This window comes from Vicugna pacos, chromosome 6 (genome assembly GCF_048564905.1).
Source record: "Vicugna pacos chromosome 6, VicPac4, whole genome shotgun sequence".
Taxonomy (NCBI): Eukaryota; Metazoa; Chordata; class Mammalia; order Artiodactyla; family Camelidae; genus Vicugna; species Vicugna pacos.
This window is the reverse complement of record NC_132992.1, coordinates 4054237-4081383: the sequence shown is the minus strand read 5'-3', so window position 1 is coordinate 4081383 and position 27147 is coordinate 4054237. Positions and strand designations below refer to the sequence as shown.

At 42.3% G+C, this 27147-nt stretch overlaps 2 protein-coding genes across 5 annotated transcripts in view; one reads left to right on the top strand and one right to left on the bottom strand.

Moving 5' to 3' along the window:
• DPP8 (dipeptidyl peptidase 8) overlaps nucleotides 1-1937 on the bottom strand; it is a 44817-nt gene extending 42880 nt beyond the window's left edge. For 3 of the 4 annotated variants that reach the window (XM_072962212.1, XM_072962213.1, XM_072962214.1), the window contains exon 1: nucleotides 1525-1937. The gene's annotated coding sequence lies outside the window, so the exon portion shown is untranslated. Of the gene's footprint in view, nucleotides 1-519; nucleotides 1464-1524 lie in introns of those variants that run through there. The other variant, XM_015243855.3, reaches the window with a different exon arrangement.
• Nucleotides 1938-9054: 7117 nt separating this feature from the next.
• HACD3 (3-hydroxyacyl-CoA dehydratase 3) overlaps nucleotides 9055-27147 on the top strand; it is a 35068-nt gene continuing 16975 nt past the window's right edge. The window contains exons 1-5 of the mRNA XM_006209606.3: nucleotides 9055-9308; nucleotides 22338-22380; nucleotides 24244-24317; nucleotides 25233-25397; nucleotides 26798-26849. Coding sequence (XP_006209668.1) covers nucleotides 9222-9308; nucleotides 22338-22380; nucleotides 24244-24317; nucleotides 25233-25397; nucleotides 26798-26849 — 421 coding nt within the window. The 5' untranslated portion in view covers nucleotides 9055-9221. The remainder of the gene's footprint in view (nucleotides 9309-22337; nucleotides 22381-24243; nucleotides 24318-25232; nucleotides 25398-26797; nucleotides 26850-27147) is intronic.

Sequence of the window (27147 nt, the reverse complement as noted above, 5' to 3'; positions counted from 1 at the left end):
TACTCAAAAGAATATCCGAACAGCAGTGTAAATCCTGACATCGACAAACGTTAAAAGGAAAATTATGGAAGAACTTTAAAAAATATAAAAGGCATACAGATGTGAGGTTACTCAGTGGCTATTGCAAATCCTCAAAAACGACAGATGATTAACATAATTTATTTCTATGTGCCTAGTCCTGTTCTTCTGCCTTTTACATAATAATACATTTGTATTACTTTACAGAATACATATCAAGCTGGTTGGAGACATAATAGATTCAGTAGAATAACCAGGAAGAATTATAGAACAGGCCATTTTTGTGGAAAGAGCACTTGCAGTTAATAACAAGATTTTCACAAGATAAAGTATGTACTATCCATTTTCATTGCATCATATTTTTGCTTCTTTCCTTTCCACAAATATCCTGAAAATAATCAAACTAGGTGACTTTTCCAGAAAAGGAAGTGTTGAGTTCAAATTCTGGCTGAGTAAAAGAAAAGAAATTAAAAAAAAAAAAAGCAGGATGTGTGATTGTACCTGTTACTCTGTTATCAGTTTTAATTCTGCGCTCTCGTAGCCCAAATAGGCGATGGAGAGAGATGTGGTGCGAACGGCTCAGTGGTAAATGGAGGGGAAAGGTGAAGCTGTGCTAGCACAGCAACAATGGAGTAAGATGTCAAGACACCTTCCCACGCATTAAGCCCTTCATTCAGAGAAGAGCATGCTGGGTTAGAAAACAGCTTCAGGACTCTTGAATTTGGATCCACTCAAATGTCATTCCTTAGTTTTTAATCCAGGAGCCAATCTGTCCACTTAAACACCCCAAACCACGTTGAAGCCTAGCTATTTCACTCGTCAGGGTTCACAGCTAGTTGAGGGTTCATTATCACAAAGTGGGCAAAGATCTTGAAAGCTAGAATGAGTAAGAGGAGAGGTGCAGAAGAGAATGTGGAGAAGGGGGTTTGGGGGGGATGCCAAAACTTAGAAGAAAAGTGCGTGAAGGGAAAGGTTTGAAAAAAGAAAGGAAAGTACCTATCCTTCCCCGGTTGGGTGAAATAGAATGAAAAGAGGCCAGTGACCAAGGAGGGAATCGACCTAGAGTGGGACAGTAGAAAGGACACCAGCTGGGAAACCAGAAAATCTCAGTCCGAATCCGATCTGCCACAATCGGACTTTTGGCAAATCCCTTCGCCTCTGTGGGCTTCCGTTTCTCATCTGTAAGCCCGGACAGTACCCGGCTCCCAACCCCAGCAAGGCTCAATTAAGATAACGGACGTGGAGGTCCGGAGGCCAGCACCCAGCGCTCCGGGGGCGCCCAGTGAACGTTGGCTGACTCGGAATCTCAGAGCCTCGGCTTCCTCTTCCGGCAAGTGGGGCCCCGCCACCGGCTCTGGCCCGCGCACGGCGGCGCGCCGGATAAACCGCAGAGCGGGCTAACCGGGAGAACGAGCCGGGCGGCCCCTTGGAGAGGCGGAGAGGCCCGGGTGGGCTGGGGCCCAGGCCTTGCGGGCGAAGGGGAAGGGGAGGGGGCGGATACTGCACCTTCCCCCCCGGCCCCGCCCGGACCGTCCAGACGCGCGCTACGAAGCGGGCCTGCGCCGCTTCATGCCGCGCCGCCTCCACTCCCGACCCGGCTGCAGCGGCTTCCTCCGCGACGGCGCCGGTGGTAACCGAAGCGGTGAACGCGGCACTTAAAGGCGGCGGCGGCGGCAGCGGCGGCGGCGGCAGCGGCTCCAGCACTTCCGGTTTCTTGCGCGCCGCCCTCCGACCAGGCGAAGCGCAACGGGGCCAAGAAGGACTTCGTTCTCTGCCAGTCGGGGTCCTTTACGACAGGGCCGTCTAGTGGCCGGAGGAGCGAACGAGGCGAGGGAAGGAGACTGGTCGAGAGTGGGGGACAGATGAAATACACAAAGGGGCAGTGACTTGCTGCAAATCGCAGGACGAATTGTGGCGCGTCTCTACTCACCTGTTTTTTTCGTTCAACAAATATATATTGAGGGCCTCCTATGTGCCAGGCGGAGTATTAGAAGCCGAGATTAGAGCAAGGAGCAAGCCAGGCAAAAGTCCCTGTCCCTTCATGGAGAGGTCATGGAGAAGGAAGTAACCACCGCCTTGGGGATCTTCTGGGTATCTCATTTTTATGGTGAGGAAACCTGAACTGGGAGTGAGAAAACCTGGCTTTAGTACTAATTAATGACCTTCAGCAGGTCAATCTCCTTGAGCCATGGTTTCTTTATCTGTGAAAAAGATAAAATAACGTCACTAAATAGCAATTAAGGAAAACCATGTGTATCACACAAACACATAAAGATGAAGAAAGTGGGGCCCAGGACGGGGAATTGAGTGACTGGCTATCATCAGAACCGGAGGCAGATCCCCTGACCCACAATTTATTTTCTGTTCTGCACCATACATTGGCTGAGAGAAAGAGAAAAATGAAGCCTAGTGAGATGACTGGGAAAGAGCCACGTGTAGAACTAAACAGTGGACAAGCTGGGTCTTCCCTATTCTTTTTTTACAAGGAACCATGTGTCAGAGGTGTGTGTCATTAGGGTTTATTATGACAGCACGAATGAGATAATTTGGGTACCAAGTTTCACTCATCAGTATGTAATTATAGACTCTGAGGTTAAATGAGTTGCTCAGGCTTTTTTTTAAGTTGAATTCCTCTGATAGAAAGGTACAGTCACGTTTTACTGCGACTCCTCTATGAATTTCCTGCAAAAAACAAAGCACCCAAAAGTAGGTTTTAAGGCTATGAATGCACATGCTCATGCTAACAAAATGCAATGAAACATCTTGTACTTCATTTCATTCATCCAAATGTTTCCTGAATCTCTGCCATGTGCCTGTCACTGTTCCAAGTACTAGGGCTAATAACAGTGAACGAAGTCGGCAAAATCCCTGTCTTTCTATTTACATTCTAATAAGAGGAAACAGACCTCCCTGAAAGCAAACAAACAGAAAATACATAATTTTATGGATTTAAAAAATGAGCCCCAGCGAGGTAAAGGATTTAAAGTCACATCCTAATTATGAATTGAACTAGCATTGAATTCAGATTTCTTGGTTTTCATATCTTATTTTCTCTTTTTATGCAGAGTTTAAAAGCCTCTAACCCTGAGAAAGCTGTAGAGGAACATCTCACACAGCCACGCACCCTGGCAACTCTGCACGTATCCACAGAGGCCTCCCAGGCAAAGGCTTGAACTGAAACTTATCTGAGACTTAGCAGAAGGCTTTGTGATCTTTCCACAACTGGAAAGAACCACAGACTTATGAGGGAAGACCTTGAGGCAATCTCTCCTGGGAGGTTGTCCGGAGGCAGGTTCTGATGAGGTGTACACTTTCTGCCCCACCCCCATCACAAAAGAGTTGAGAATATAAAAACCTCTTAGTTACAGTCTTAAATTGTCTCCTCAGTATCCAGATTTCCCAAAACTTACAGTGCATCCATCTGGCTCCTTTTACTTCATTAGTGTCCTTTTTCTCATGTGGGACAAGGACCACCGGCAGCTGGTACCTTGATGCATTCTTCCCTTTGTTATATATGTAAGTAATACACTGAGGAATGCAGTGGCTCGTTTTATCTTTACTGGCTGGATCCATCAGGACTGGGCCTTGCCAAACTTGTTTGTGTGCTTGACAAAGCCTAGCTTTATGCTGCCCTACACTCTAGGAACTCCTCAGGAGAAGGCACATGAGGTCTGAATAAATAGAGAGGGATTGATACAAATCTGTCCCTGCCATAAACTGAAACAAATCACAAAGCATCATGAAACAATAATATTCTAACATAATGGACAGCAGGCAGATAAGTGTGAATGAAAATGAGGGTGGTAAGGCCAAGTGAGGACCATTCCTGGGGAACCGTGGGCTGCATCCTGCAATCAGTGCCTATTTGAAGGAATCAGGTCCCCATCCAGTTCTGGCCTCATGTTTTAGAGACAGCTTTCCACACTGGACCTCATCAGAGACCAACCTGTCTCACAGTTCTGCATCTAACAGTCCCATGATCTTCAGGCAGTGGTACTTTTGCTCAGGTACTCATGGGTCAGAGCATGGACTCCTGGAGTCAGGAAGGCCTGGGTTCACATCCTGGCTCCTCTCCTTCCTAACAGTGCAATATAGGGCTTTTCTAAGTTTGATTTCTCTCATCTGATTTCTCCCCCCTTCTCTATTTGGAAAAATTTTATTTAGTCTGTATATTATTCCAAATATTTTCTGTCTTGAATGTGCAGCTGGGCTTAAAAGAGAACAGTCTAACGTTTCTGTTTTCTAATCCCAAAGTTATAACTCCCAGGAAATAACGATTGCCTCACGCTAGTTCCCTATATTGGGAAGGATCAAGGGTCACAAAGGAAGAAAACAAAAACATAAGTTGCTTCCCACTTCCCCGTATCTTACCACTAGATAAAGTTGTAAAAGAAATTTTTGTATTTTTTATCAAAAGTATTTCCAGTATTGCTAGTTTCTTATTCACCATTTTGCCCAGCTGTAGAGTTTTCCCACTGAGTTGTCGTACCACGATTCATTTGGCCATTCTGCTTGAGTAATTTCCAGTGTTTCACCCTGTTAACGCCATGAACATCCTCATACATAAATCTTCCTCCTTAAAATTATTTTCTTAGAATAAAATCCTAAAAGGGGAATTGCCAGGCCAATCAGCACAAACATCTCCATATTTCTTGTGACATATTGCAAAACTGCTTTCCAAAATGATTCCACGAATTCATACTGTCCTTAGCTACATTCAGCATGAGTATGCCAATTTCACTAAAACATTTCTAGCATTGGGCTTTCTCATCAACAAACATATTTTAAGCATGTACTTTCTGAAACATTCTACTAGATGCTAGAGTACAGAGAGGAGGCAATATGTGTTCTAGGGGAGATATATAATCTAATTGAAGAAAACAGATCATAAGCATGATGTATACACTGATGGTAGTTGATTACAGGATACAACGGGCTAGACTTTGTTTTTCCATTTCCCCCATATTTTGTAACTTTTGGGGTCATGGTACAAACCAAGGTGCTGGAACAACAGAAAAAGGGACTTTCCAGCGAATTTTCTTTTTCATTTTCAAGTTTTTGAATACTGTCGTGAGATGCAAATTTTTTAAGTATAAAAGGGTACATAGTAAAAAATATTCTCCTCTGCTGGTCTGCCAGTCACATGGTTGTCCTTCCCTGCAAGAAACTGATGTTATTGGTTTCTTGCATATACTTTCCAGTAATATTTTATGATCCATAAATAAATGCCAACATATAGATGTACTATTCCTCCTACTCTTCTACTATTTTTACACAAATGGTAGCAGACCACCGATCTGCTCTCACAACCACATAGGCAGCCCAGAGAGCCAGGAATTTTCAGGTAGATCAAACTGAGTAGGGTGGAAAGACCACTCCCCATGCCCAAAGAAAGGGCCTTGTCTGCACATTCTTCTGTACTGTGGATTGTCAGGCTGAGGGGAAGGGTTTTCCAGCAATGACTGGCTGCAGTGCCCACCACCCTCCTGGCATGGTTAGGAGGTTGCAGGGATATGAGCTGGATGCACAGATTCCCAGGAGATGCCTGGGCTGATCCAGTCAGTCTCTCTCTCCACTCTCAGCTTCGTGCTGTTTAGATAGAGAAGCCTGATTTTGATTCAGGATATCCAGCGGGGTGATCCTGGGTGAGGCACAAACCATCAAATTCTACAGCTCATTTTCCAAACCTTCTTCTGGGAATAGAAGATTCTGTGAAAAGGGGAACAAGGAGAATGTGTATGATCACTTGCCAAAGGCAGGAATACAGCCTTCAGCACTGACCATGTGCTTCATTCACAGCACGCACTCAGCAAATGCTTCCTGTGGCCTGTGAAGGGAGAGGTGACCCCGAGCCAAACAGGGCTGGACAGGCTGCATGCAGAAGGGAGAACACAGTTAGTGCTTAATTTGCATTTTCATTTGACTAGTATTGTCATAAAACCCTCAACCCTACCTACTTCAGGCTGCCTTTTTATCCCTCTGTCATCTTTTAGTTTTACAGTTTACCTGGATGCTACTCTTTCCCTTCTCCATTTCAATATTTTTCTTAATGGATTTCCCAGGGAGAGAGAGAGAGACCCACAACAGGTGTCCTTCTCACAAAACCGAACATTTAGGAATAGCTGATAAGAATATTGGAGGTGGGGGAGGGTGTATATAACTCAGTGGTAGAGTGCCTGTTTAGCATGCTTCAAAGTCCTGGGTTCGATCCCCAGTACCCCCGTTAAAACAAACAAACCTAAGTACCTCCCCCTCCAAAAAACCCCCCAATAAAATGTATTTGGAAATTCAAATGACCCAAAATAGCCAAAACAATTCAAAAAAATAAAAATAAGTAAATAAACCTAATTACTTCCCCCCACCTCAAAAAAGAGGATGGACACTTAAAAAAAAAAAAAAAAAGAACACTGGAAGGGACTGAGTCTAACACACTCTCATTTGACACATTGGAAACTCAGACCCAGAGAAGTCATCCAGTAGGTTAGCTGTGGTCCAGGCTGGATAAACCCCCTTCTGTTGGATTATCCTTATGGAGCATCTGAGGCAAAATGTCAAGATTCAGTCTCCTTGCTTATCACCTTGGATAGAGGTGAGCTGACAAAACTCAGGGTTGAAATATGCCGGATTAAAATTATTTTACTTTTTATTACAAACCTGCCAGAACAGCTAGAATTAAAAAGACTGAAAACAGAACAACCAGAGCTTTCAAACATGCTTGTGGGAGTGTAAATTGATCAAAGCACTTTGTGAAACAGCCTAACAGTATCTACTAAAGCTCAACATACTTATTCCACGACCTAGAAATTCCACTCCTAGGTATTTACCTAAGAGAATTAAGCACATATATACAGCAAAAGACAGGTACATAAATGTTCATAGCTGGAAACAATACAATATCTATCAACAGGAGGACAGATAATTTGTGATATATTTATACAAGGAAATACTACACTGTAAAAACAAACAAAAACCAAAAAAGAATGAACTGCTAATTCACAAAACATAGGTGAATCTCAAATACATTATGTCGAATGAAAGAAACCAGGCAAAAATGTACATATTGTAGATTCCATTTACATGAAATTCAGGAATAGACAGAAACTACTCTATGGTGATTGAAATGAGATACTAATTTTTGGCAGATAGGCATGGGAGAAACAGGTATACTGATGTGAGAGAATCTGTAAGATGCTGGAAATGTTCCAGCCCTTGATCTGGATGGTGATTAATTACACAGGTATAAATGAATGCAAAAATTCAGATTAAACTGAACATTTAAAACTTGCCCATTTCCTATACATAAGTTACACCTCAATTTTTAAAAAGTGCCCTATATTGCATCTACCTTGTAGTAAAAGAAATGCAATAAAAATACTTTTATCATTTCAAAAATATTTTATTTTTAAAATTCAAAGCCATCATTATCGCATGCCAGGAATATTGCATCACCTCCAAATGGTTTGCCTTCTGCCAGTTTCTCCTCACTGACAGGTTTTTCTGCCTAGTACACATCTGATTTTTTTCTTCTTTTTTTTCTATTGCTTTTTTTTTTTATTGAAGTAGAGTCAATGTGTCAATTTCTGGTGTACAGCACAATGTCCCAGTCACACATATACATACATATATTTGTTTTCATAAAAGGTTATTAGAAGATATTGAATATAGTTCCCTGTGCTGCACAGAAGAAATTTATCACATATTTATTTAGCACATATCTATTTTGTTAATCTCTTGTAACAGACTTCCTTGGCTCCCATGTGCGTGTCTGTGGGGTACAGTACAAACACCTCACTGAAACAAAGTCTTTGCTAATCCACTCCTTACCTGTCTTTCCAGACCCATAATGACTCCTCTCCTGCATGCCCAACCCCTGGTGTGCAGAACCTTCCATATCTCCTCATCTTTGGACTCCTGCTCTGTGCCTCCACTGTGCTACTTTTGCTTCTTCCTCTGTCAAATTTCTCCTCACATTTCGCTGTCCAGCTCTCAAGGATTTGTTCTCAAAAGCCTGCCATGGTTCCTACAACCCTCAGTTCCTAAATTCCTGCCTCTTTGTGAGCTCAGCACATTCCCCATATTAAAACCCTCTATATTTTTATACGACCCACCCCCTGAGCTAAATGTTTTCTGAAAGCTGGCATCATTTCTGGATCCCTGTGCTCAGCACTTTGCTAAATAAATGGGTGCTAACAGAACTGAATTACAAGTTTCATTTGTGTCCCAGATTTCTGCTTTTCATACAAATGTTGCTTCCATGAAATTCTTCACTGCAGCTGATTTGGGGATGAAAGTGGATACCGACAAGATAGTTTAAATTAAAAATAAACTAGTGTTATCTCTAGTTTGGGTTTCCTATTTTGAGACCAGTCTCCTGTCCCATTGGATAACTACTAATTGGTGACTATTTAAAATAATTAGAAGTAAATAAAATTAAAAATTCAGTTTCTCAGTCTCATTAGCCACATTTCAAGTACTCAAAAGCCTCACATGGCTAGCTGCTACCACAATGGACAGCACAGAAGGGAATATTTCTATCATTGCATAAAGTTCTATGGGACAGCGCTGGAAATCTCTGGCCTGTACATTTAACTCTCACCCCTTGGAACTCTTCCATTCTCTCCCATACCGCTTACCCTACAATCATTGTCCTTATTGTGTCTGTAATTACTTGTGGTTTTTAACAGACTGAGGGTTCCAGGACAGCACGCCTTACTCCTGAAACTCCGGTATTTAACTTTGAATCCCAGGCACATAGTAGGCGCTCGGCAAATATTGAATTAATAAGCGACAGAATGGAGGGACCTTACGAATACACCAGTCCCAAGCCCTTTCTCCATGCTGATTGGCTCCTCATGAATCTCCACCGTTTTTTACGTGTACGCTTATTGTTAAGCATCCCCCATAAGAGATGGAAGCGTGGCGCACCAGCGGACCCCAACCCCGGAGGCAATCGCAGAAAGCAGTGGCGTCACACGCTCCTGGGCCCGCCCCCCGCCCTGGCCCCGAGCCCGCGCAGCCGCGCCCCCCCCGACTAGCCACTGCGCAGGCGCGGCCCGCGAGCGTGGCTCTTCTCGCGGCCGCCGGCTCCCGGCACTCCGGAGTGCGGGCGTTTGCGGCCTGCGTGCGGCGGGCTCCAGCAGCGCTCTTCTAGGGGCAGCGAGGCGCAGCGAGCTTAGTCTCTCCCCGTCCTGGGCAGCGTGGTCATGGAGAATCAGGTGCTGACGCCGCACGTCTACTGGGCTCAGCGACACCGCGAGCTGTATCTGCGCGTAGAGCTGAGTGACGTGCAGGTAAAGGCCGAGCGGCAAGACGCGCGCGGAGTCGCGGCTCCCGGACCCTCTGGGACCCCTGTCCCCTTTGTCCCGCTGCGTGCCGGAGAGCCAGTAGTGCGCCAGCGGGATGCACACAGTGCGCTCACGGCTTCCAGGCCCGGGTAAAGTCTGGCCCACATCGAGGCACACCCGCAGACCATGGGCCCAGGCGCGACCCGTTAGGGATTCAGGTACCTTCGGGTGCTGCGTGAGTCCGGCGCGGGCCCTGGTGGCTGCCCCGGGCCTCCTCTTTGTTCGCGGTCTGCGGACTGATGGAGCCCGAGCCTAACCCTAGAGGCCTGGCTGTCGGGGTTCAGGTTTGCCAAGGCCCTTCGAAGCTGATGAGCTCGTTGGGTCGGGAGTGCTGTGTGACAGTGGCTTGCTGGGCGGTGTCTGGACGTCTAGCGCTGGCCTGAAGAGGTCTAGACAGCCCCCTCGGACCTTCCCGAGGCCCGCCGCTGCCTCAGAGGGGCCACACCCACCTCCCTACCTTTGAGCGATGGAAATCATTCTAGTTAATTTTAGTCCAGAAGACTTTGAAGAAATAATACCCCCGCTACCCCACCTACCCCCATTCTGAAGGCTGGGAGCTCAGGTTTGCTGAGTTGCAAAATTATCTTAAGTTACGTTGAGCATTTATGTTTGATCTCCTTGGCCCCCTGTGTGAACAAGCTGAGGCCTCCTAAGTGGTGGAGATCTCAGGACCTGTGTACCCCCATGTCCCTGTCCCTACCATCCAGGATTCCAGTCTTTGACGATCTGGAGTTTTCAGTCTGGAATGTTCTTTCTACAGTCTTCCTTACACCCTACTCTCCTTGACATCTATGGCACTTTGTAACCTCCCTACTCCGCTTAACTCTCTCTGCCTCTGAGTCAGGCATTTATGTTTGGATCTGTCAGCCCATCTGGCATATTGTCTTGCAAAGTGTAGGTGCTCTTTGAATGTGGACTTGCATTTGCTGAATTTAATCTTTGCTTCTGGAATGTAAAACTGTTTTCCTGTTGAAAGATAAAGACAATGTTGGCCAGAATGCCTTTCAATAGTTTGACATTGCACGGTGTGTCATTTAATGTGTTAAGCCAGACTGAGCTACACTTTTGCATCAGAGGATGAATAAATGTTCTGTGCTGTTTCCCTGTACTCTGCTCCAGGGTGTTTTAATAAAAAAGAAAAAAAACAAACAAAATCTTCATGAATGGGGATAAAAGTCTCCTTCTAAAGAGTATTCTTCCAGCAATCAATAAGAAAAGTACGGAATATGTGTCATGGCAATCTAGTTTTAGTATTTACTTAAGCATTATATAGACCAATTAAATAAACTCAGGCCTTCTCTAGATGTAACTAGATCCCAACATTATCTGGGATACTTTTGAAACTACTAACAGAAAAGCTGTTTTTTAGAGGGAGTAGGGTGGTGTGGGAAAAAATGGAAATTAGTTGGGCAAATGAAAGAATGATCATACTTATATTTTTCCTGAAAGACCTAAACCTTTTAGTGAAGAAACATGATCATGTGTGTTAATCATATTTGGTATATTTTTAAACATGAAGGGATGTGTTTTGAATATGTAGTTAAAAATGAAGAAATGTAAAGGTGGAGAAAAAAATGGAATTTTCTTTTGGAGAAAGAAATCCTTTTTTTGGGGGGGGGATCCTTTTTTCCCCAACTGAGTTTTTGTTTTTTTGAGGGGATTTCCCAGCTGTAATTCTGCGGCATCCATTTCAACTGCCATTAGTTTTAAAGCAGCACGTTAATGCCATTCATAAAAGAAATTCTCTACCACGTGTAAAGTACTGCATATTTACAAAGATGAAATAGACAGACTCAGCTTTCCAAGGGCTTTCTATCTAGGAGGAAGCATCCTATATACAAACAAAAAAGCTTTGTGCATAAGTATGTTTATTTGTAGAATTTGAGTTAAATATTGAACCAGATCCTTGGTCTTAAAGGAATTTGTAACCTCTCTTTCGTTTAGTTAGAGGTGACTTCCAGAAATAAGATGGAGTGTTCTTGTCAAGCTGAGATTGGGAGAACTTTACAGAAAGAGAAAGGCATAGAGTTTCACTTGTCTGACTTGTTCTATGTGTCAGTGCCCTATAGCCAAAGACTGCCAGCAACACACCTCTGGTTAATCAAGTTGTATTTATTATTTATAACAGTAAAGTAGGACATACCCCATGGGTTTGCTCATTAAGGATGTTAGAAATGATTACAGGATTTGGACTTTTGTGATTGGGGGATGGACTTAGGAAGTGAGGATTCACTTTAGATTAGATGCTGTCAGAAAACAGGGGCACTCCTATTTTTCTGTCTATGATTGGGTTACTAGTGTTTAGGACCCTGAATTTAGTTTACTTATATCAGAGGGGACCCCTTTATGTTTTTGGTGGTGTTGTTCCCTGTCCAGAGTCCTAGAAAGGAATTAGCCAAATTAGACATTCCTCCTGAAATGCCCATCTGAAATTTGTTTAAGGGAGTGGGCTCTGGGATAACTGCCCGCAGTGCATATTCCACTTCTGACTTGATGAATGGCCCTTCTTTTGCTGGGAGGCAGGGTGAGTGTAATTAACACTTGAATGCAAGCTGAATTGGGGTGCACACCACTTATAGCCCAGTGTCCACATATAGATTTCTCAGAGGCAGTTTATTTATGGCCTGACACTTGGTGGCCCTTGCTGTGGGGGGGGTGGGGGGTGGGGGCAAGGAAAAAATATCCCTTAGGGGCACACACTGTCTTTGGGTTTTCTTGAGCCTGATACAGTTTAGAAAATGTAAGTCCTTAGTAATACGGGAACATATCTGAAGCCTTACCCACGATGGCCATCCAGCTCTAGTCTGGATGTCTGAACTACAGCTAATTTATTTCAATTTCTAAATATATTTTCCTGTCACTTATTTTGGCCAAGAGAGGAAGGGTGTCTGGTATTTTGTGGGTGGCATTGTAGCCATAGTTTTGTCTGTGCTTACACAAAATTATACGGTGGCCTTTGTCTTATTTTATTAAGGTATTCTGTGAGATTGTTTATGTCCTATAACAGAATAACATGTTCTAACAAGGCCAGCTTTTGAATGTTAGGAGCTGCTCTTTAGAAATGTTTTTCCAATTAATTGCTCTCTGCAGGGCCTGTGAAACTGGTGCTTCTGGTTTGAGATAATGCAATTCATTTATTTGTTCAATGAAGATCATTTGTGGAGTACCTACTTTTGTTTCTCATTAAGCTAGGTGCTAGATTGTTGGACAGCACTCTGTCGCCCCCTGCTTTCCATAGCATTTCCCTCAGCCTGTGTATAAGTGAGCTTCAGTGTTGAATTCCAGTTTGGGGGCATCAGCCCTGCCCCCCGCCCTTCCTGAGACACAGAGGACTGTCTGGTTTTCACATCTCTGTTCTAACCTTGGAGCTGCAGGGCTAATGACTGATGAGAAACCACTACTGACACGAGGAGGAATGGTACTCGGTAAAGGCTTCAACAGCAGCATTATCTGTGTTTGAGGTGAGCGGTAGCAAAGGGGCCAGCTGGAGTCCAGTGGGGCTTGGGCAGGGTTACTTTCAGAATAGAGTTTATTTTCAGGATAAGCATGATGGACAGATTTTGCCAACAACCTTATCTGTTAAAGCATTTGTTCATTTATCAAGGTTTTTGTTTTAGTTGTATGTGGACGGTGTGCATAGCTCTGTTTGGGAGCTGCTTGAAAGACACTGTTCTTGACCTTAACTAATAGAGGGTCTGGTGGAAAGAGTCGTAACTGAATGCATGAGATTGGGTCCTTGCTCTTCCACTTAGTCTCTGGTGTCCGTGGATTATTCACCTTTATGAGCCTCAGTCTCTTCATCCAAATAAATGTGAATAATAACACCTAATTCACAGAATTGTTTTGAGGTTTGCATTGGATATTGGATTTGAAGATGTTTTGTAAATTGTAGTGTGCTCTTCACGTGTAAGGGATTTTTATAGTGATAGTCAACCTTAGATGAGAGAGAGAAACACACAAAGAGCAGTAGAACAGCATAGAGTCTGTTAGCTGAACTATCTATACATGAAAACTTATTGAACAACAGTGATGGCTTTACAAATTAATAGGGGAAGGGATGAACCATTCAGGAGATTGTATTGGGACAACTGATAATCCAAATGGCAAAAAGATGAAATAAGATCTTGCCTAATGCCATACATAAAAGTCAATTTCAGGTGGGTTAATGACCTAAATGCATAAAGCTCAGCTACTAAAAAGAAAATATAGGACATGATCTTTACAATATTGGAACAGGGAAGGATGTGTTAAACAAGACACAAAAACATAAACCCTAAAAAAAAAAAAAACAGATTTAACACAAGCTTGAGGCAGATATTTGTGGTACGTATCACTGAGCTCTTCCATTTATGCATAAAGAGACAGCATGTTCATAACAACAAAAATTTGAAAACAACCTCAGTTCTCATCAACCAAAGAATGGATAAATTGTGGTATATTTACACAATGGCACCTGTACAACAGCTGAAATAAACAAAACAGGACCATCTGTATCTATGGATAAAGTTTAGAAATAAATCAAATAAAAAGCAAGTTGAAGAATTATATATATTCGTATTGTATATGAAACCATTTATGTCATATGTAAAATAATACTTTGTATTGTAATGAATACCCAACATGTTGTACATGTAAAGAAACACAGTGGGAGTGATAAATTCCAGTCCTAGATGTGGTTATCTGTGAGGATGAGACGTGTTTGAGGGAGAAAGGGCAATGGGATTGAGTACCTATATCGGTTTTATTTCTTTAAAAAACTGAATCAAGTAAAGTAAAATGCTGATGGATAATAGGTACAGTAATGTTTGCTCTGTTTTTCTGTGTGTGGCTGATTGCTTGGAGTATTTCATATTCCAAGATTACATTAAATAAGCCCAAGGTAAGTGCTATGAGGAAAGCAAACAATAATTGGTAGAAGCATGTAAAATAGGGTGATCAGGAGAGGCTTCGTTGGGGAGGTGATGTTTGAGCTACCTGAAACTGGAAGGATAAAATGAATTATGAAGAGAACTGGGGGAAGAACATCCCAACTAGGGGCACATACTTAAGGACAAGCAAGGACTTGGGGGATGTTAGTACGTTGGGAGTGTAGAAAGGAGGAAGTTATAGGGGGATGAGGCTGGAGGAGTTTGCAAGATGTAGGTCATGTAGGGCCTTGTTGCCATGGTAAGGAGTTTGGATTTTATTGTAAGAGCATTGGGAAACTATTAAAGAGTTTTAAGCAGAGGAGTGACATTATAGGATTTGTGTTTTAAAACGATTATTCCAGCTGCTATGGGGATTAGAGAGGGGCAAAAGTGAAATCTGGAAAAGCATTTAGGGAGGTTATTGTAGCACTGTGGGTAAGAGAGAACGCTGCTCGGCCTAGGGATGACTGTAGAGGTAGAGAGCCACGAACAGATTTGAGATATATTTGGAGAGACCCTTCAGGCCTTGATGGATTGCAAATGTTGGGGCTAGTAGAGGGGAGGAGGAAGGAATTGACAACTAGTCCTAGAATTTTGGCTTAAGCACAGAATAGGTGATGATACAGTTTACTGAAAAATTTAAGACTAGAGAAGAGGTTTAGGGGCCTTTTGGACATGTTGGTGTGAAACTCTTGTCTTAAACAGTTTCCATGTAGAAATGGGAAGTAGTCCCCTAATTATACAAATGCAGAGTTCAGAGCAATAGTCTGGGCTGAAAATAGAATTTCATGAAATCTTAGACTTCATTAATTATAAGAGACTCCATTATTTTATGCACCATGAAGAAAAAAATGCTGCTAATTAAATTATGATACATACTTTCTTATTACTTCAAATATTTGTTTTTTATTTTTGAAAGAACTCGTTGAGACTTGTTTAAACTTTTCAGTTCCCTCCAGCCAAAGACTACTAGAAACGTACCTTGTTTCAATGAGTAGGGTTTAGTGCTTGCTTCAGTGAGGGAGAACACACACGGGGAACTGAGAGGTGTCTCAGTAAGAGGGTGTCAGAAGGAACTGATTATAGGATTTAGGCTTTGGTTGAGCAATCGGGAGAGAGTCTAAGGAAGTGGAGATTCAACTTAGTTAGGATGCTGTCAGAAAATGGGGACATTTCTATGACTGAGTATTTTGTGGATGGTGTAATGACCTGTGCTTAGACGGAATTATGATATGACTTTATCTTGTGTCATTTTATCATAGTCTCAGTAACCTGAGGTTGGCGGATATTCTTTGAGATTGCTTATGTTCAGTAGAAGAACAGAATGGCCTTGCTGTGAGCTTTAGACCAGCTTGTAGTAATTTTGAGATCTGGCTGTGAATGTCAGGTCAGTTTCAGATGTCAGGGGCTGCTTATTTTTTTTTCTCAAAACAGTTTAAAAAATCATAAAATCTATCTAATTTCTATGTAATCTCACTCTTCTATACATGTAAATGTGAAAATATAAGCAAAAAATTTGGTGAAGATATTCCTAAACCATCTTCATATTTCAGAATTCACTCTTCTGAATCTCTTTTATACTCAGAGATGTCACTGTCATTATTTTTCCATATGGTATCATCCTCTGTGCCATTAAGAGCAGTAGTAATGCAACACTTCTGAAAACAAGTGCTCCACTGTTACCTCTGGCAGTTTTTTTTTTCAAGCCATTAACATCTATAAGTTTTGATGCTGGCACATTCTTGATCTCACCAGAAGATGTCAACACAATGTTTCCAGATACTAACCAGGACTCATACTACTTCCTCAAATGGCCTTTAAGTGGTTTGTTGACTGAAATATTGGGTTGCGGCTGTGTAATCATGCCATTTGGAATAACAGCCAAGCTTGCACATGCTGTGGCAGTGACACCCATGTAAGGGCTGCACAACTGCTACACAGTTGTAAGGTGCTGCTGTCAATTGCAATAAATAGCCCAGTTATAGAGAGATTATATGTGAAATGAATGTGAATGTTAGAATTGATGAAATGTAGCAAATTTTGGAGTTACCAATTAATAAGTTTTAGTATTTAACCCCCTGAGGCAGGATGAGATGATCCAGAAGAGAGTAAAGATCAGAGGTTGCCAAAATCAAATGCTCAAAACATAGCATTGTAATTAGGAACCCGGGAAGCTGTTTGTCTTGGTTTGAATCTTGGTTTTTCCCCTTGCTGATTTTGTAATCTCAGGCAAGTTACATAAGCTCTGTAAGCATTATTTTTCTCATCTGTAAAATTGTTTATCAACAGTGCCTATTTGATAGATTTTTGTTTTGTGTGTGGGGAGCGGGGAGCTAGTAATGTGAAATACTTTGAAAGATAATTGGCAATGTAGTGAGTGTTCAGTAAATGTGAGTGAACTGAGCTGGATGAGGAGAGTGGTTAATTGAAGAGGATAAAGTTCATGTTAGAGGGTAGCTATTGTCATTCAAGAATGGAGATCCACGGTTGGTATCTAATTCTTCTAATTTTTGAAAAAGATGTTAGAAATCCAGAATTTTTAAAATGAAAAAACCTCATAGTTTTATACTGATTCAGTGAATATATACAAATACCTACTGTGTGCTTGGCAGGCTTCCTGACTCTGGGACCTTGGCCTGAGCAACGCAGGCAAGGTCCCTGCTATCGTGAAGCTTATTCACTGAGTGGTGATGGTGGTGGTGGTAAGCACACTAAAAGCAGATAAAATCATCAAATCGTTTCAGATAACATTGAATGTTATGAAGGAAGTAAAGCAAGAGAAAATATGAGAAGGAATCACAAGAACTGTTTCAGATTGGGTAGTCAGGGAAGTTCTCTTTGAGGAGGTGACATTTGAGCAGAGACCTAAATGTTAAAAAACCATGCAAAATTATGGGAACTGAATATTGTAGGAAGAGGGGACAGCTACTTCAAATTCCTTGGTGGAAAGTGCTTGGTGGTGAGTTAAAATTAAAAATTAATTAATAAATAAAACAAAAACATTCTCTGCAGGCCATATAAAATATTGTGGGCTCAATTTGACCCCCAAGATGCCAATTTATGTCAGAAAACTGATATATAGTAAAAGCTTATAGAGATAAGCAGCAGCCCAGGATTGAATTCCGAGACACTCAGACATTCAGAAGTCGAGCTGAGCAGAACGCACCAGCACCGTGGTGAAAGGATATGTGACAGGAAAATACACAGGCATAGTTTTTGAGAAATCCATACAGAGGCCTCCTTGTCTTCCTCTCTCCCCACTGTGAGGGAGCACACTTGAGTGTGCTCTTTTCTCTAGCAACGAAAAATGCAGTAACTTATGAATAATGTTTCTGCCCCAGGGAAGTCCATTAGAGATTCAGCACTCATGTTTCTGTTGGGGGCTGGTTTCGTAGGTACTCTCCACCCAGCTTATACCAAAATTCTAGACTTCCATAAGGAAAGCTAGTGCTCACCATAAATCACATCGTTTGTAGGCATAGTCTAAGAAAAGTGAACCAACCTTATCAGGGAATGGAGGACAGCCAGGTTCCCAGATGCTGGCCAAGAGCTGATCTTGGAAACAGCCCCCTTTAAAGATAGCAGCCTCACACTTGCTTTGTAATTCCTTTCTGTGTATATACTGATCATATAAATAAGATAAATAACCAACCATTAGAATGACCAAGGAAACCTTTGTCTAAAGGGTTAGTTAGCAAATACTTCATTGAACTCTGTAGTTCTGTCAGAAATAATGGAAATGGGATGATTTGGTTTAATTTCAGTTCACTGAAGTTTTTGAGGCTTCAGGGATTCAGAGATGAATGACACAGTGCCTGCCATCAAGGAACTCAAGGCTGGAAGGGCAGATAAACCAATAAACAATAGTTATAAAACAGTGTAATAAGTAGTATAATAGAAGTGAAGATAATATATAACAAGGAAGCTATTAATTCTGATGTTGGGGGTGAGTAGGAAGGAAAAGGAATTAATATTTGACCTGCACTTTAAAAGATGAATAAATGTTCAACAGATACAGAAGCTTGGGAGGGCATTGAGAAGAAGAGAAGCAGCCAAAATATGAGTGCTTGCTAGTTGCCAGACTTCTGTGTTATTACAATTTAATTCTTGCAACAGTTTTGTGAAACAAGTTTTATTGTTGTTTTAAATATGATGACAGTTGCTGTGGCTTTGAAAGTGAATGATAGAAATAAAAAGTGATATAACTAGGATCTGAACCCAGATTCACCTGACTTCAAAACCACTTTCTACCCCTTTCCCTATCAAATTGCCCCTTTTATAAACAAAGGTGCAATTCTGACTCTGATAAAAGTTGGGCTAGGTTGTGCAGATCAACCCTTCTAAAAGCAACTTGAAAGTGTTCAACAGAAATCTTAAATTCATCAAAGAGTCAACAAATTAGAAGTTAAAATGGGAATTTCAGAGAGGTGAGCTGAACACTGAAACTGCTTTTGCTTTGACAACATTTGCTCAACTGAATGAACTTGGATACCCTGCCAGAGTGCAGGGATAGAAGTAAGATCCAAGCCCACAAAAGCTTTATTATGTAACAGGAAACCCTTCTCTCCATAGACTCCACTTGAGAGAACTATGCGCTTAGGGTAAGGATGAACTAGAAGTAAATTCATCTCATCTCCCTATCCCCAGATGGCTTAGTGCTGAGCAAAGTAGAGGGAAAGGTCCTTCAGGAGTTAAAACATCAGTTGGCTGTCAAAAAGATTATGCAACTCCAATTTACACAGTTTTAGAGATCCAAAAATCCTTAAGCGATGAATTTAGTTTAAAGTGGCTCCAACTGGTGGAGTCCCTAGGTGCCTGGCAGAAGAAAATGTAGGTCCCTCTGGAATAACTAAGATGATATCAGATAAGATTTTTAGGCAAAAATGTATTTTTAGAGATAAAAAGATCATAATGATAGAGGTTTCAACTCATCAACAGCACAGAGAAATAGGCGAATTATAGTAGTGTGATTTCTCAGTAATTGGTAGAATAAGAAGACAAACATCAGTAAAGATATAGATTATGTGAACAGATAATTAGCAGTAAACCTAATGGCCACATATAGAATGCTACACCCAGCAAGTCCACAGTGTACATTGTTTTCAAGTTCACTCAGAGTATTTACAAAAGTTGGCTGTATACTGCTTTGTAAAGCAAGTCTCCACAAGTTTGAAAGGATTAAAATCATACAGAGAATGTTTCTTGATCACAGTGCAACTGAAGTAGAAATTAATAACAAGGTAACTAGAAAATCTCTGGAAATTAAGGAACACTTCTCAATAACCCATGTTTCAAGGAAGAAATTATAATGGAAATTAGAGAATATTTTAGGCTGAATGATAATGAAAATGCTACATTCAGAGCTCGACAGATACAACCAAAATGGGAGTTGGCGGGAAAGTCATATTCTTAAATGCTTATATTTCAAAGGTCTGAAAATTAATGACTTGTGAATCCATTTCAAGAAGTTAGGGAAAAAATAGCAAACTCTCCTGTGAAGTGTTGAATGGAGGAAAATAACAAAGATAAGGCAGAAATAGAAAATAGAGGTAGAATCAATAAAACTAAAAGTTAGTTTTTGAAAAGACAAAGTGGACAGATCTCTTGACAAGATTAAGATACAAACAATATCAGTGATGAAGACTTAAATGGCAGAAACTATAGACATTAAAAAACTAAGAGAATATTAAGCTTATGTCAGATAAAATGGGTAAATTCTTAGGAAATAAAGATGGTTTCTATCAAAGAGATAGGAAACCTGAATAGCACAATAACCATTAAGTAAACTGAGTCAATAGTCAAAAATCTTCCCACAAGGGAATTTCCAGGTCCAAATGGCTTCACTGGGAAGTTCTACCAAACATTTAAAGAAGCAGTTCCAGTTTTACTGATTATCTATTGTTGCATTAATCATTTATGACCTCAGTTCCCGAAGGTCCTTCGGGAAGAACTCAGTGGGTGTTGTGGCTTGGGTTCTCTCAAGAGGCTGTAGTCAGATGTCAGTTGTGGTTGGTGTTGTATGATGCCCCGAAGTAGCCACCTCAGGGATGTCTAGCTCACCTTGTTGTCAAGTCGGTATCCATAAGCTAGTCCTCCTCATAGAATCTCATGTCATGGTGTCTGGTCTTGCCCAGAGTGAGCCATCCAGGAGGCTCAGATGGAAGCTGCAATGCCTTTTATGACCTAACCTCAGAAATCACATCATTGTTTCCACTGTGTTTTATTGGTTACATAGATCATCCGTGACATCGTTTGGAAGGGGGCTACACAAGGGTGTAAGTACCAGGGGGAGAGGAGCATGGAGGGCCATGCTGAAGGCTGGCAACCACCCCAGACTTATACTTACATTTCATGGGGGTGGGTGGGGGGAGAGAGAGAGAGAACATTTTCCAATTCATTTTTATGATGTAAATATAAGAAAGGGAAATTATAGGCCAATATCATTTATAAATATAGATATTAATTTTTCAATTGCTTCAGAGTCTCTTCCTTCCCAGTTTTAAGCTTGTCTGTGGCATAAGTTTCATTTTTACTGAAATGTGTTCCTTAACTCCCACCGTCTTTGGGGAAGCTGAACCGGACATGCCCAGTCTGCTGCTGGGTAGGAGCGGTCCTAGTATTGCTGAGTTAGCATCTGGAATCGGGCTCACAGAAATGCTTAGTGAACTCCTGGGTTTGTGCTGTGGCTAGGTATTTAAACTGTGGTTGTACACATCTGTGTCTGAAGAGGATAAACTAGGCCCCCAAAACTTCTTTTTTCCTTCCAAGTGAGTTAGGGTATGGGGAACACAGAGTTGGACAGGTGGCCTAGGTAGGAAATTTACCACTAAGACATCCCAGAACTCTAGCTTTCATGCCCCATTTCCCTTGGCGAGGAGCCCCATTTCCCTTGGCGAGGAGCCATGCCTGTGAAAGTGTAGCCTTCTTCGATGAGGTTCCCTAACTCCCTCTTCCTGGTACAGAGAAGATCATCTAGGTAGGTAACCCCTTTCGGTGAGCTTCTCAGCCTCAAGTCTGTACTCTCACTGGGGAGGTTCTTAATGTAAAGCTTGGCTCAGATGCTCCCCCATCCCAGCCTTGAGGCTCCCCCTTTTCCTAAGACTCTTGGCTATGAGTAGAGCATCTAGGCTCCCAGTGCCTGTTATTATAAAGCCCCTTTCCACCTTCTCTCCGCCTTGTCAGTTTCCTTTGATGCATGATGGCACACAGAGAGTGGAGCTTACAGGAGAAAAAGAAATGAACTAGGCATGACACTGGAAACATGCTGCTTCTTGCTTATTAACTTTGAGCTGGAAATTAGGAGGTAAAGTATTTCTCATCCACAGAAAAAAGTTGTTTCACTTTAAATTATACCACTGAAAGACATGTAGCAATTTCGGGGACGAAATGAACAATTTGGAGAATTTTGATCTCTTCTAGTCTTGGTTTGGATAGGGGCCAAGAGTGTGGAGCCTGAGGCTCAGGCACTGCATTTTTTTCATTTTCATCCAGCCACCTGTAATCTGTGGCCCTTCACTTAACCTAAAGGAATTAATTTATTTTTCATGTTGCAGTACAAGTCTCACTCTTGATGAGGTTTTCCTTAAACATTCTATTCCCATTATGTTCATTCTCAAGAATTCTTAACGCCCAACACCTAACTGCTCTTTTAGTCTTGAGCACATGTTACTTGATATTGTATGGTGTCTTCTCACAGGAAATGACTCATCTGCTCTGCTAGATTCTCTGCCTCCACAGCTCAGGGGCTACATCTTAGAGATCTGTATATTCCCCATGGCACCATGTACCATTTGTCATGATCAGAATGGACTGATTCAGTATCTGATTTTCTGCACAGCAGAGCAGTTTAGGGTCCTTCTTGTAGGAGCCTGCAATCTCAGATGGATGCAGATAGACATTGAGAAGCCCTACAGAGACGTGAACACACGACCAAATATATCCTCTGGGGGAGGCACAGCATCGTAGGTTGAGTCCCCAAGGGGGGATGGAGGGAAGTAAGCCCCTGGTTTTAATTTTATTTTTCTCCTCATTAAAATACCCTTCTCGCATCCTTGGTCTCTTTCCACAGAATCCTGCCATCAGCATCACTGAAAATGTGCTGCATTTCAAAGGTCAGTATCTGAGCAAATATTCCCAGCCTTCTACACAGTTAAAGAGGCGTGATGGGGGTTGCTGTTTATTTTTATCTGTTTCTTTTATTCACTTTCTGTTGAAGCTCCCCTCTCTAATACTCTTGGAGTAAACTAGATTGTTTTGAGCTCTGTGATTAGAAAAGTTAAGCATTTGTTTAACATCCTGCTTTCCCCTTGGAGAGGCAGTAAATGTAGGGAAAAGGATCCTGGGCTAGAAATCAGGAGATTGGTCTTCTAGCTCTAATTCTGCTACTGCCTTGGACAACTTACTGACTTCTCTGGACCCATCAAATGAGGGTATTGGGTTATAGTCTGTGTTTCTCAAACTTGAGGATCCATGGACACCTGAACATGCGTCCACAGGATCCTCCAGGGCCATAGACCTTAGATTAAGAAACAAGTTAAGAATTAAATATGGTCACCTCAAGTGATGTTTGTCTCCATTGCAGCTGTGAATGCAGACGCAAACACAGCCACTGAACTTGTGTGGTAGTACTGGATTATAATGTAGCCATCTGGATGATCCAGAATACACTTTTAAAAAATACTATAACAAAAATAAAAAATAGAAATGTTCTTCATGAGGCTCCGTGGCTCCCTGATATTATTCTTAGAGACCAGTTTAGTGAACACTGCAGTCTAGGTGCTGTCTAAAGCCTTTCCAGCTCTGACAGTCTTTGATTCTGTGGATCTGTCCCCCACCTCCTTCCTCCCTAGGTCATCAGCAGATTTTCTGTTGTGCCTGAGAGGGTAGGTCTGGATTCACTGTTACCCGCTGGGGTGGGGTTCTCCCTGTTCTCTCTGTTCCAGTTCCTTTGAATGTCATTAGTAAGTGACTGGGGTTATGGGAGATTGAAGAATTTCTGCCTTATGTGAGACTCTGTCTACCTTAATATACTTGCCTGAAGGCACAGCCTGGCTTTTGTATTTACTTTTCAAGGTGAAAGCAGTTGAGGTAGCAGCTTAGATTTTGGGGGGAGTTAAATATTTGAAAGAAGTTAAAATGATGTATCTTGCCACACGGAGCTTATAGACTGTCCCACCTTAGAGAATTTATGATCTTAGAGCACAGTAATCACCTGTAGCACCTGTTAGGCAAATCATACCGTGTACGGCCAGATAAGGAAAGATAATCCCAGGAGGGAACCAAGGGGGAGAGTTAGGGGGCAGGGACGTCCCTCAGTCACTGGCTCGGAGGCACGGCACCTGCTTGCTGTGGGGAAAGGAGCCGTGTCAAGGCACAGGGATGGTGTGATGGTCAGCCGAGGACTTTCCTCCGAATTCCATTTGTCCTCTCTTAGGAATGAGCTGAGAAAATTGTCTCTTTTTTGTTCCATTTGTTCCACCCACATGTGTCAACTTCTTCATTTTCTATCCGTGGTTGGAAGGTGTTAAATTCAGAGCTTTCTTTGAGACGGTCCAGCATTTCCATGTACCCTGCAGCTTTCTCTAATGGCAGTCAAGATAATACCCTCGCTTGATTACTCTTTGCACTGGATTCAGAGCCAAAGTAAATGTGAAAGTTAAATTTTTATCTATGGGATACCTTTGGCTTTGCTTTCTGTGTTCTTTTTCCTGCCTCTTATTTGTACTGGGCATCATTGAGGCCACACTGGAAGATTAAGTAAATACTCTGGAACTGATTACCAGAAGAACAGAAGGAGATAAACTTTTGTCCAGGATTTAACTACTGAGCTTTTGAATAGCTCTGCTCGCAAGTCCCCACTCATTTTGGTAGGACCTGTTACTGTTTGCATACTTCTGAAAGAACTTCCCCAGGTTAATGTTTGGGCAGCCTTGCTCTGCTCAGGTTGACTGTAACCGACATTTCTGTCTTTATAGCTCAGGGGCACGGTGCCAAAGGAGACAATGTTTATGAATTTCACCTGGAGTTCTTAGACCTTGTGAAGCCAGAGGTATGTTCTTTTCTTGCTCACTTCCCTTACCATTTTGAGAAATAAATACTAGTAGCTTTGTGAAATGAGAAGCAAGGGTTGTGGGAAAGAAGATAAACCAAAGTAGAATGTGCTTCTTTTGTCTGGAACAGAGCCCAGCTGCAGAAGAAGAGGAATGTCAGAGAATCTGAGCTGACTCTTGAATCTGGGCTCTGCCATTTATTAGCAGCGTGAATAAGTTTCCTCATTTCGAGCTTCAGTTTCCCCATGTATTACATGAAGGATTGGGTTAAGTGATCGCTATGATCCTTTCCTGCTCCGAGATTCGTAATAGTCAGCAGAGAAGCTGTCTTAGGCTTGCTTTGGAGGCAAAGGGAGAGGCCGTAAGATGAATAATGAGCTAGAACACCCCCTGAGAATTTGAGGTTAGTTGAGAAGACTCAGTAGTGACCGAATGCTTGTGAAAAAGTTGTAACTGATCCAGTACAGTTTTGGCCTTGATGCAGGCCTTTCTGAAACAATCCAGAGACTGCTGACCATTTGAATTGAGTCATCTTCATGGGAGGAAGATTTGGAAGGTAATGGTGCATTTGAGAGGGTGAATGGATGTGGTGCCTTGCTTGAGGTGGATCTGGCAGGACGTTCACGCTAGTTTTCGTTAGGATAACCAGAACCGTCTACCTTTCTTACCCTGCTTTTCTCCTGTGTCATTCACTGGGGAATGAAGAGAGAAGGACCGTTCAGTTCTCACTGGTTCTTCCTCACACCAACCCTTGGTCTAAATGTTTTCTTTACCTGAGGACTTGTAGCAACAGAGAAGGAAGCGAGAAAGCACACTGTGCAGCTTCTCTGTGCAGCCACACCGGATTGTGTGGTTTCCGGGGAAGAAGTGGGCGATGGGAGCGGGCATTCTCACATTCTCACTTTCTCTCCTAGCCGGTGTACAAACTGACCCAGAGACAGGTAAACATTACGGTGCAGAAGAAGGTGAGTCAGTGGTGGGAGAGACTCACCAAGCAGGAGAAGCGCCCACTGTTTTTGGCCCCTGACTTTGATCGCTGGCTGGACGAATCTGATGCGGAAATGGAGCTCAGAGCCAAGGTCAGTAAGGACCCGAGGATCTAGACAGAAGTCATGAGGAACCCAGGTTATTCAGGCCACCTCATATCCTGTTAGGATCTGAAAGAATAAGGACAAAGTTATAAATTCACTGAAAGACCTGGAGACGTGGTGTTATAGAAGGTCATGTGTTTTGTATACTGGCCCTCAGTTGGGATTTGCTTGATGTTTTTCTCATGATTAGACTAGGGAGTTGTGCTTTTGGCAGGAATCCCACAGAGATACAGTGCCTTTCTTAGCATGTCATATCAAGGGTATGTACTATCGACATGACTTACTGCTGTTGATACTAATTTTGAGCATCTGGCTGAGGTATTTTGGGGCAGGTTTCTCCAGTGTAAGGTTTCTTTACTGCAATGTTTCTCCTCTCCTGTCTTTACTGTACTCTTTGGGAGGAAATCACAATGCAGCCCACGCTTAAGGAGTCAGGAGTTACACTGCCTGTCCTTAGGGTGGAATATTTGCATACTTCACTTGGAGTTCTTCTGCATGGGAGATTTTTCTGTTCTCATTTATTTATTCAATCACTTATTTGTATCACTGTGTACTCATGAATATTTGTTTTATGATTTGGATTATAATCCGATACATGTTATTTACTTTCTTGCACAGATTGTTCCATCTTTGGCCACTGGAAGCTCTTGCAGTTGGCTCATATGTCCCTTTGCCACAGCTCCAACATCGTGAGGCGTTTTTTTTAAAGCATGGCCTCAGTTTCTGGCACTATCAGCTGTTTCAGGTTTATCTCCTATATTCCCTGCTCTGTTTTTCTTATTGGAGAATGGTAGTGGAAACCAAGATCTGGGTGCTAGGTCTGCTCATTGTTACTGGTGTGCCATTGCTTCTAGGCCCCCTCAGCTGATGGAACAAGAAAATACATATGTGTATACTAGCCCATACATATACATGTACCCATAAATATTTCTTTATGTATCCATCTATATCAGCCTAATATAAGTTCACATTGATGTTGGAGACATGATTTTAGCTTCTGGAAAATTATGCTATAGAAATCTTAAAAAATGAAACAGCAATTTATTTCCTGCCTGAAATCTCTATTTTGTTTCTCTGACCATGACAGATTTTCTGGATGTCTTTTCCAGCTCTTAAGATTTTAAGACTGACCACTTTGTAGTTTGGGAAGCCAGCTGATTGGTTTAATTCTGTGAGAACTAAATGGGCATTCCACATACTAGTGCTGCCCAGGAAGGAGGAGGCAGGCTTTTTGGTGCATGAGCTAGGACGTTTTCCCCAGTGAAGCGAGAACACAATTGGAGAAGGAGGTGGCTTTTAGGGAGTCAGATCACTTATCCAAAATGTGGACTCCTGTAAGCATCTGGGAATTCTAACTTGTTCTTGGAAAACTTCTGTCCAAATTCTAGGAAGAAGAACGCCTAAATAAACTCAGACTTGAAAGCCAAGGCTCCCCTGAAAGTAAGTTGCCCCTGCTGCTGCGGCAGTTACCAGTTAACTATGACAGAGTTGGGGGAATGGATGAGTGTGAAACGGCAGTAGCGCTCATATTATGTAGGTGAATTTATGAGAAATGCTTAACGTCCAGTGCTTAAGCTGTACACACCCACATCACAAGCCTTACTTTTTTAATGTTCCCCTTCTGGCGGGGGCCTAACATTCATATAAGTACAGCAAGGGTGATGTAGCAGATTGGAAGAGCCTCGGTCTCCTGGACTGACCTAGTGATGGGTGGTCGCAAGTCCTGCCTAGACGTGGA